The sequence below is a fragment of the Physeter macrocephalus genome, chromosome 20 (assembly GCF_002837175.3).
Source record: "Physeter macrocephalus isolate SW-GA chromosome 20, ASM283717v5, whole genome shotgun sequence".
Taxonomy (NCBI): domain Eukaryota; kingdom Metazoa; phylum Chordata; class Mammalia; order Artiodactyla; family Physeteridae; genus Physeter; species Physeter macrocephalus.
Window position 1 is genome coordinate 78,003,882 of NC_041233.1, and position 10,919 is coordinate 78,014,800.

Sequence of the window (10,919 nt, forward strand, 5' to 3'; positions counted from 1 at the left end):
ATTTTTGCTGTGTTGGGTCTTCGTCTCTGTGCGAGGGCTTTCTCCAGTTGCGGCAAGCGGGGGCCACTCTTCATCGCGGTGCACAGGCCTCTCACTATTACGGCCTCTCTTGTTGCAGAGCACAGGCTCCAGACGCGCAGGCTCAGTAGTTGTGGCTCACGGGCCTAGTTGCTCCATGGCATGTGGGATCTTCCCAGACCAGGGCTCGAACCCGTGTCCCCTGCATCGGCAGGCGGACGCGCAACCACTGCGCCACCAGGGAAGCCCAATTGCTTCATTTTTAATGTGCTGTGTTTTTTCTCCTTCCTACCCTTTCCACGTAGATACTTATTGCTGCCTCTGCACCAATATGCTTTCTGAAGTGCTGCTATTTCTTTCTCAATATTTAACACTCTGTGGTGATATCCAACTAATGCTGGCCCAGAATGCAAATAATAGAGCGGCACACCTTGAAGAGTTTAATTACCAAACAAAAGAAGACCAGGAGATACTACACAGCCTCCACAGGGAGTCCAGTTGCCAAGGTATGCCAGTGAGACTCATCGTTTGATTCAGAAAAATGCCAGAGATGTTAGTGTTTCGGTATTGCTGTTTTGTTTCATCATTTCTTAATGTTAAATTGAACATGATCCTGTGTATTTGTGTATAAAGTGGTTTTGAAGTATTTTATAATTACTAATTAGACAACTAGAACTAATTAAAGAATAGTCTCTGGAGATAATCATATTGACTTTTTACACTTCTCTTTTTGTAATGTTTTTCTGGGAAACCCTTTAGTCAGCTAACCAAGCCATGATTTTCTTTTGAAAAGGAGTAACAGTTGGTAAAAGTGGATGAATTACTTTTTGAATGGTTCACCTTTTGAATGGTTCCTGAGGGCTAAGATACAGTGATCATTATTTTTTAAATGTAGTTCACAGCTGTCTGATTTTGGAGTTGTCATATTTTAAACCTGGAAGATATAGGAGAATTTAGTCTGCAGAGCAGTATCCCTTCCTCTTAGCTCAGTACAGTTATATAAGCACCTTGCCACCAGGGCAGTAAGTGAGACATAAGGTGCTTTTGTAATGTATCATGGAGTTGTTTTATCATGCTCTTAAATCGTTTATATCACTTTTTTTTTTTTTTTTCCTGCGGTGCGCGGGCCTCTCACTGCTGTGGCCTCTCCCGTTGCGGAGCACAGGCTCCGGACGCGCAGGCTCAGTGGCCATGGCTCATGGGCCCAGCCGCTCCGCAGCATGTGGGATCTTCCCGGACCGGGGCACGAACCTGTGTCCCCTGCATCGGCAGGCGGACTCTCAACCGCTGCGCCACCAGGGAAGCCCCGTTTATATCACTTTATATCCACATCCCAAAAAACTTTGGACTGTTAACATCTAGAGAAGTATACTGGGGGAGGAAATGTATTATTGTGGGGTTTTTTTGCCCTCTTTCTCCCCTTCTCCCCTTCTGAGTTTCTCAAATAATCATTTTATTTTAATAGACATGGTGATAAAATCCTTAGTTTGTTTTTGCCATTCCCATCATGTTAATTTCATATAAGGTACTTCTTTGTAAGAGTGATGTGCTCCTTGAAAGTTATCAGCAGGAGTACTACCCTTTTTCTCCCTTGAATTTTTGGGCCCTGCACCTGAGTTTACTCCAGTCTCCACTAGATGGCACGTTTAAGTCTTTGAGAGCTTATCTGTCGGCTTCTTCAGTGACTTAAACTTACATTGGCAAACTCTAATGTACATAACTAGCCTCTGTAGCAATCCGAACTTTATTTCAAGAACTGTTTCCAGTAATTAAAAAGGAAAAAATGGTTTACCTTGTATCAGTGGACAACTTTAGGTCTGTACCAGTAAGCAGTGGACCTGGTAAAATCTGGGTCTTGGGAGTTGTTTTTAGGCAGGAAAATATTTCTTTTAATCCAACATTAATGTCCCAAGAAAATATAGATTTTAAAATAAATTCAGAGATCTTTTCTTTTGAAATTTAAAATTTTAGTTGTATTAACTGAATCTTACTATGTTTATACTATATTGCATATTATGGTATAAGCATAATTTTACTATATGTTATTCTGTCTTAAAAGTATTACTTAGATACTAAGGAAGAAGGGTTCATATGACTCATGGTGATGTTTCCTTTTTTTTCTTTTAAGGATTTGCATGGGCAACTGATTTGTCTACAGACTTAGAAGGTCAACTTTCAGTTAGTTGTAAATGTTATGAGGCTGCTAATGAAATCTTGCAGTTTAGTGACTTAAAAAGTCAAAATCCAGAACAGTATATACAAGTATTGAAGAGAATGGGTAACATTAGAAATGAAATCGGTGTCTTTTACATGAATCAGGCTGCCGCATTACAGAGTGAGAGAGTAGGTGAGTACGTCTCTGGGGTCCTGTCTTTATTGACTGTTTTCTTAGAAAATCATGCTGATTTTACATGGTTCAAGCCAAGAACTGTGGCATTTGATTTTATGTCATAAAGGGGTGCACTATTAAAGAATCTTTTATTATTAAATTCTCAGGAATAAAAGTAGGAAAAGACATTATTTCCCCTTGGGAGTCATCATTTCACTGTCCTCTGTCCTCCATCTGATCAGTTCAGAAGTGAGTTGGACAATCAGCCATGTGCTAGGCTCTATACTGGATATGTAATTGGCTAAGATATAGTTCTCTGAGCTGGGAAGCCAGATATGAATACAAATCTCTGGAAAATGCTATAAGTACAAATGCCGTACAGTAGAGGAGTGGGGAAAGGAGACGTTCCTTGAAGTTGTGGCGTTCTTGGAAGGCTTGTGGGAAGAAGGTGTAGTTTGGGCAGATTGCAACATGATATGATTGCGGCAGGCAGATGTGGGAGAGGTGGGATGTCTCGACTGGAGTAGGCAGCATTAGGAAGGAGCCAAAGGTACAGTGTCCAGTGGGTGTTTAGAGGAGCAGTGAGTGGTCTTCAGTGATTCAGGCAGAGGGGGATGGATTCATCTGCCCCCACGTTGAGTTTAAGAAGCCAGTGGACATGTACGTGAATGGTATGATTTAGTAGTCAGTTAGAAATGTGTGCTTAGAGCTCTTTGGGTTAGCAAGGCATAGGTTGGGAACCATTCACATAGGGTTGATAGTTGAAGCCATGAGAATGGGTGAAACTGTAGATAGAGGCTGTACACACAGCATGGGAAACCAAAAGGGCCGAGATAAAACTGAGGACAGCAGGTAAGTTGAATAAGTTACTGTGTGCCTGTTGATCTGTGAGCTGTACTTGGCACAGGGATACAGAGGTCATTGCCGGTGGGAGAACCTGTGTTTTTGTTGTTGTTATTTATACGTATATATTTTTTAAATTGAGATATAAGAACCTATGCTTTTAGGGTGCCTCTGGAGGAGGAAGTTGGTGAAGGTGTATGAAAAGTGGTGGTTGTTCTCTCTCTTACGAGAACACCGGTCATTTTGGATCAGGGTCCCACCTTATGGGACCTTATGGGTCCCACCTTATGACCTCATAAATGAGACCTTAGTCACATTTGTGGTTAGGGCCTCAACATGAATTTGGGGTGGGGGGCGGGGGGGACACAGGTGTGATGAGAATAGTGTGCTGCAGTGGGTCCAGGTGGCTGGTGGTCCACTAGACGTCTTGTCACTGCCACGCTCTCATCATCTCATCGAGAGACACTGGTGGGTTTACGCTGATACCTGCTTACGCAATTGTTTTCTTTCTTTTTTTGTGAAGTGAGCAAAACTGTGTCTACTGCAGAGCAGCAGTTGTGGAAAAAAAGCTTTTCTTGTTTTGAAAAGGGAATTCACAACTTTGAGTCAATTGACGATGCCACAAATGCTGCCCTTTTATTATGTAACACGGGACGACTCATGCGAATTTGTGCACAGGCGCACTGTGGTGCAGGTGATGAATCTAAACGTGAATTTTCTCCAGAAGAAGGCTTGTATTACAATAAGGTAACTTGCTTACGTGTTGGACCTCATCTGTTCACACCTGATTGTCCTTTACACTTTGCCACAGCTCCACTAAAAGGTTATAAAACTAAAATAATTAACAACTGTGGTGATGGCACAGGACTAGACAGATCATTAAAACACTTAGAAACTGGCCTAAGAATACTGAGAATTTAGTAGTGAAGATGACAGGTTGCATTGGTAGGGAAAGATGATTGTTCAGTAAATTACATTGGTATAGTGAGAGCACATCAGATGGATTAAAAATCGACACGGAGAAGTGAAACTCTGGAAGTCTCAGAGGAAAATACAGGTAGACGGTTATCTGATGGGATGGGAAAGGACTTTTGCAGCATAACACAAAGAGCAAAAATTGCGACATAAAAGATGGATAAATTCAAATGCATAAAAATTGTTTTTTAAATGCACAACAGAAAGCAAAATTGAAAAGCAGTCCACAATCCAGGGAAAATACTTAGAGCACACATGACAGATCAGAGGTTAATAAACCCTTAATATATAAAGAACAATTAATCATTGAAGGGCTTCCCTGGTGGCGCAGTGGTTGCGCGTCCGCCTGCCGATGCAGGGGAGCCGGGTTCGCGCCCCGGTCTGGGAGGATCCCACATGCCGCGGAGCGGCTGGGCCCGTGAGCCATGGCCGCTGGGCCTGCACGTCCGGAGCCTGTGCTCCGCAACGGGAGAGGCCACAACAGAGGGAGGCCCGCATACCACAAAAAAAAAAAAAAAAAAAAAAAAAAGAATCATTGAAAATAAACTGCCCCAATAGAAGAACAAATAACCTTGAACAAAAAAGTCATATGTGTAAAAAAAAAAAAAAAAAGGTAAATGGTTAATATGTAAGAAAACTTTCAAAATTTAAACTTTCATGAAATTTAAAAATCAAGTTTTTTTTATCAAATTGTGAATATTTTTTGGCAAATGGTAATATCCAGCATTGGGGGAGGTACAAGAACACTCATTTAGTCGAGAACTTTGAGGCTGTTTAAATTACGTTAGTGAGCAATGTTCATTGCATAGAGAACTTAAAAAAAAAAAGTGATCTTGTTTTTCTTTAAGCCTACATATACACAGAAAAAGTGGATAAGTACACACCAGAAATGTAGAAATTATTGCTGGGTGATGGAATTCAGTGTGATTATATTTGATTACATAAAATGACCATGTATTTCAGCATGGTGGTGACAGAGGTGGGAAGGGTTGCTTCTTTATACAATCAAACCCAGCAAATTTTTTATCCATAGACTTGTCAGATTATTTTTTCTGGTTTGCTAGTTATATAAGCTGTAATTCTCATTTAGAAAGAAAGGAAAACAAACGAAAAAAATGCATCCTCATGCTTCACATGAGTCATAAGACACTCAGATGGGCTGATGATAGACTCGAGAGGAAATGTGGGCAACATGCAGTCCCCTTTAAATCACTTTCTTCATTGAAATTGTGTCACTGATTTACTTTTTTCCTTTCCTCATGATATTGGTCTTTTATAAATTCTCTCAAATTAATGTTGGGGTGATTGTGAGGCATGTTTTACTTTATGGTGTATATTTAAACTGAGTCACAGAGGTCCTCTTTCCTCCCTTGCAGGCTGTTGATTACTACTTGAAAGCTCTAAGATCCTTGGGAACACGAGACACACACCCAGCTGTTTGGGACTCAGTGAATTGGGAATTGTCCACTACTTATTTTACTATGGCAACTCTACAGCAAGATTATGCTCCGTTATCTAGAAAAGCTCAAGAGCAGGTAATATTTGCTGGATTATAAAGAAGTCTTAACCTTACTTATTCCTTTGTTTGACAGATATTGAGCATCTGTTATAGTCTTTTCCTTGACAAGCAGTATTTAAATGTTTTTAAAATTCTTACATAAGATTATGGGATTGTCATTTTTTTCCTCCCCCTTAAAAAAAATACACAGATTGAAAAAGAAGTCAGTGAGGCTATGATGAAGTCCCTGAAATACTGTGACGTGGACTTGGTGTCTGCTCGACAGCCTCTTTGTCAGTACCGAGCTGCAACCATCCATCACAGGCTGGCGTCCATGTACCACAGTTGTCTGAGGAATCAGGTATTGCCATTTCGATTCAAGTTAAGTGCCAAGTCCATTTAAAAGTGTTCTGGTGCTTTTCTTACATTTCTGTAGACATTTAAAATGCCATCTATTCTTCTAGCCATTTGAGAAAAACTTGGACTGTAGGTATTTTTCCCCTCTCTCCTATGCTGTGTATTTTTCTATTATAATTGGGTCTTAGTTTGCAAAATTATGTGTTTGCCTGGGTGTATTATTTAGATTTTTTTAGAATGTAGTTAGGCTTTATAGTAACGGTTCTATGCCAATTTTAAAGTATGCATTGCTCATTTAAAAAAATTTTTATTGTGAAATAGAGCACGCATATAAAAGCACATAGAAGATGTATGTGAAGCATTTATACAGTTTAAAGAATAACAAAGGAAACCCCTGTGTACCTCACCTTGAGGGTAAGGAATGGAAGAGTCCTTCAGGGATCCCCTGTGTACCCCTCCCTGTTGAGTCTCTCTCAGTACCCACCCACATTAACTACGGTCCCTGATTTTCTATTATGTCTGTACCTTTTCTGTCTTTTACCACCTAGATTAACTACTGTCCCAGATTTTCTATTATGTCTGTACCTTTTCTGTGTTTTACCACTTAAACAGCATGTTTACATTTTACCTGGTTGTGAACTTTATAGAACAAGTCACACTGTACATATTTTTCTGTGGCTTATTGCTTTTTAGTTAACATCATGTTTTGGAGATTCTTCCAGGTTGATACACGTAGCTGTTCATTTTCTCAGCTCAATAGTATTCATTAAATGAATATATCACAGCTTATTTATCCATTCTATGATTACTGAACTTTGGGGTGGTTCTAGTTTGAGGCTATTAGCAATACTATTGTGAACAGTCTTGTACCTGAATCCTGGCGCTCAAATGCGTGTATTTCTAGGGTAATTTGAGGCCTGAGCTGAGGGTGCCTCTTCCTTCAGAGAGGTTGTCTTGCTTCTGCCAGGAGTCTTGTGCTTATAGTTTCTCAGAAATATTTTTTTATTGTTTTGTTGTTCTCCCTTTCTTAGCTCAGCACCAAGACAAATTATCTTGCAGTTCCTTGGGTGTGGGTTTACTTCTGGGACACCTTTATCCTGGAAATACTGTCCTTTGAGATCCAGCTGAATCTGGAGAGGGTTTTTTCCACTCTGAGCTGGCCCTAGACTCTTTTCCCCTTGCCACAGGGGGCCCCCAACCTAAATTCACATTTGTCCAGATGGCCTCATATCCTCACGGCAAAAGCAAGCTTGAGAGAATTCCAAGACAATTCACTGGGGGAAGAATTGTCTGTTCAGCAAACCATGCTGGGACAACTGGACATCTGCGTGCAGAAGGATAGGGTTGGACTCCTGCCTCACATAACATAAAACTAAACTGAAAATGGATTAAAGAGCTAAATGTAAGAGCTAAAACTCTAAGACTTATATATAACAAAACACTAAAGAGTATTTAGTGGTCCAGAGACTTGGTTAAGTAGTTATTGTGAAATCAAAGCCTTAGGATTTATTTTATTTTTGGTTCTAGGTTGGTGATGAACATCTTAGGAAGCAGCACCGGCTGCTAGCAGATCTTCATTACAGCAAAGCTGTAAAGCTTTTTCAGCTTCTGAAAGATGCTCCATGTGAACTACTTAGAGTACAGTTAGAAAGAGTAGCATTTGCAGAATTTCAGATGACCAGTAAGTCTCACTTTTTTATTTCTCAGATTTGTATGCATTGGCTTAGTGTTGGATTGTCTTAGAGTGAGGCAGACTCTGGATCTCTCTTGGATGTAAGCAATATTGTTTTCTTTTGAATTTGCCCATGGTTAATGTCTTTGGGTAGAGACATTTTTTGAAATGCTTTTTAAAACTTAGAAAAATGCATTAGCTTATGTTTAATGACTAGAAATACTAAAATACAGCCCAGGATTTCTTACTTGAAAAAAAATTATGACAAGTTAGTTTAGACAGTTAAAGATTTTAAGCATCATGAACAAGATGGGAGTGGAGAAGCAGTGAGGGAGAAGTGGTGGGCCTCACTGAGTCCTTTTGAACGAAGAACCAAGACTGGCAGCTTTGGATTGTGGTTCTAGAACAGACTTTAACTGCAGATCCTGAGCAAGGTGGTGATGAAGTGGGAGGGCAGGGAAGGCGAAAGCGAGGCACTTCATTTATCATTTCCCACGGTGGAGTAAGCTGGCCCTCCACCACTGAGCGATTTTTTCTAAATTTCCCTCCTCGCTCTTGTTCACCTGCTCCCCTTCTGCGCAGGGATCTTTTGAGAAATATCTCTTGTGTGGTAAAGAAACAAGAGACTAAGCTGGCCCTCCACCACTGAGCGATTTTTTCTAAATTTCCCTCCTCGCTCTTGTTCACCTGCTCCCCTTCTGCGCAGGGATCTTTTGAGAAATATCTCTTGTGTGGTAAAGAAACAGACATTTATGTGAAGTACAGCAATTCCATTGGTTTCATTTCAGTTGTTTTTTTCTATAAAATTAAATTTAATATTTAACATATGCATGACTCTATATAGATAATCTCTGGAAGGATGGACGAGAAACTGACGGCATTGTCACTTCCGTGGCTTTCAGTGTATGCCCATTTGTACCTTATACATTTTGACAGTGTATTACCTATTCAGAACAGTTTTTAGAAATACTTTTTACTAAAAGCATCTTTTTAAACTTTTTGCCAGTATATAGTGCCTAGCTGAATGTCTCGGGTGGTCACCCAGGATTAATAGTAGCTCTTTCTGGGGGCAGTCTGGGGTGATCTTCCTTTCCAATTTGCATCTTTGAATTTTCTGCCATGTTTGAATTCCTTAGAATAAGCAGGCATTGTTTTTATTAAAAAAAAAAAAAAAGTAGATACTGGGAACAAATTTGCTAAGATGGTAAGTATGCTTAATTCCCTTTTTATAAAATGTTTAATACTGTGACTGTAAAACCAGATAGTGAGGCAGGGAAACAATGATTGTTTATTGCCTTGTCTAGTCTTACTATTTTTCTTTAGGGATAATTACTAGACAAAAGTTGGATTTAGAAGATTTCTTGGGATTCTCATGAGCTACCTTTACAGCATTTGAAAATCGGAATTTTCATTAATACATTGACATTGGATGGGTTTCTAGATTTATATTTAAAGGAATGATCATTTTGTGTTTGACACTCTAGGTCAGAATAGCAATATTGGAAAATTAAAAACACTTTCTGGGGCTCTTGATATAATGGTGAGAACTAAGCATGCATTCCAGCTCATCAGAAAGGAGCTTGTAGAGGAATTTGACCAGGTAAATGGAAAAAAGATTTATCATTGTTTTTTATGTGTCTTAAACTAAATGCTACATGACTGTGTATAGTGGGCATATGGGATGCGTGTATGTGTATATATGTGTCTGTATATGCATTGTGTGTGTACAGATACATACATAAATACATATGCCCTGCATAAAAACATGTTAACAGTGATTTATTACATTTTCTTGGTGGAATTATTAAACTCTAATTTACAAGTGTATCTTTTATATTTTAAAATTATTTCTTGTGGGCTTCCCTGGTGGCGCAGTGGTTAAGAATCCGCCTGCCAATGCAAGGGACACGGGTTCGGGCCCTGGCCCGGGAAGATCCCACATGCTGTGGAGCAACTAAGCCCGTGCACCACAACTACTGAGCCTGAGCTCTAGAGCCCGCAAGCCACAACTGCTGAGTCCATGTGCCACAACTGCTGAGGCCTGCGTGCCTAGAGCCTGTGTTCCACAAGAGAAGCCACTGCAATGAGAAGCCCGCGCACCGCAACGAAGACTAGCCCCTGCTCGCTGCAACTAGCAAAAGCCCGTGCGCATTAACGAAGACCCAACACAGCCAAAAATGAAATAAATAAATAAATTTATTTTAAAAAAATTATTTCTTTAAATAACCACATAGACCTTGGTTAATAATAAGGCCCTGGGAGTATAAAGTCTGTTAAGTTTTGTTTTTGTTTGTTTGTTTTTTTAAGAGAAAGGTCTGTGCCTTTTATAATTTCCACTAAACTGTCTGCAGTTGAACGGTGATTGGGCTTAAGCAGGCTCCTTGGGAAGGCCTTTCCGGTTTGCCAGGCATTCCCACATTCATGCTGCTTTCTGCTGAAAGCTTCCCTGAGTCCCGGTGGCCTCCAGCCTATTTCCAAACTGTGGTTCTCAAATCATACAGTACCCATTTCCATCTTGCTCCTTGAGCATCTGATGTTGGAAAGTCAGGAGGTTTTTGTTCAGCATTAGTTTATTCTACCTAAGTGCCTTTTAGGTCTGAGACATTGTTTTAATGTGGTTTAGTCTATCAAAATGTTCTCAGGGGAGGGAGGAGGAGGAAGAGGCCATGATGAGGCTGCCAGCAGGCTGTCCCCGAGGGAAAAATCATCTCAGGTTTGCTCTGTTTTGCTTTTGGTTTAAAAGTTTACTGGATTATTGAAATGGCGGTTCCATCACTTTAGTATGAAACTGTGAGGTAGCTTAGGTGAAATAACTTTTTGTTGTTTCTAGTCTAAGAGTGAAGAGACCCCTCCAGCTGCTGATTCTTCTAGTCTCAGTCGAGAAGAAGTGATAAAACTCCTGGGTATATTTGAATCTCGCTTGTCATTCCTTCTTCTTCAGTCCATCAAACTGCTGTCTTCAACTAAAAAGAAAACAAGGTAAATTTTGTGGAAATTTCTTTCTAAGCACCTTACCTATACACTTTTTATTACTGATACTGTAAAAGGATGGGCCCCATTCTTTTTTTTTTTTTTTTTTTTTTTTTTTGTGGTACGCGGGCCTCCCTCCGTTGTGGCCTCTCCCGTTGCGGAGCACAGGCTCCGGACGCGCAGGCCCAGCGGCCATGGCTCACGGGCCCAGCCGCTCCGCGGCACGTGGGATCTTCCCGGACCGGGGCACGAACCCG

At 40.5% G+C, this 10,919-nt stretch overlaps 1 protein-coding gene and 1 long non-coding RNA gene across 8 annotated transcripts in view; one reads left to right on the forward strand and one right to left on the reverse strand.

Moving 5' to 3' along the window:
* Positions 1 to 10,919, forward strand: part of EDRF1 (erythroid differentiation regulatory factor 1) — a 42,644-nt gene that overhangs the window by 19,363 nt on the left and 12,362 nt on the right. For all 5 annotated transcript variants that reach the window (XM_007122020.3, XM_028480904.2, XM_007122022.3 and 2 more), the window contains 8 exons: positions 324 to 524; positions 2,147 to 2,365; positions 3,714 to 3,937; positions 5,542 to 5,700; positions 5,875 to 6,024; positions 7,548 to 7,701; positions 9,177 to 9,292; positions 10,523 to 10,671. In XM_007122020.3, coding sequence (XP_007122082.1) covers positions 324 to 524; positions 2,147 to 2,365; positions 3,714 to 3,937; positions 5,542 to 5,700; positions 5,875 to 6,024; positions 7,548 to 7,701; positions 9,177 to 9,292; positions 10,523 to 10,671 — 1,372 coding nt within the window. The remainder of the gene's footprint in view (positions 1 to 323; positions 525 to 2,146; positions 2,366 to 3,713; positions 3,938 to 5,541; positions 5,701 to 5,874; positions 6,025 to 7,547; positions 7,702 to 9,176; positions 9,293 to 10,522; positions 10,672 to 10,919) is intronic.
* Positions 10,539 to 10,919, reverse strand: part of LOC102990677 (uncharacterized) — a 23,325-nt gene continuing 22,944 nt past the window's right edge. For all 3 annotated transcript variants that reach the window (XR_003677402.2, XR_448773.4, XR_003677401.2), the window contains one exon: positions 10,539 to 10,655. This is a non-coding gene — a long non-coding RNA (uncharacterized lncRNA). The remainder of the gene's footprint in view (positions 10,656 to 10,919) is intronic.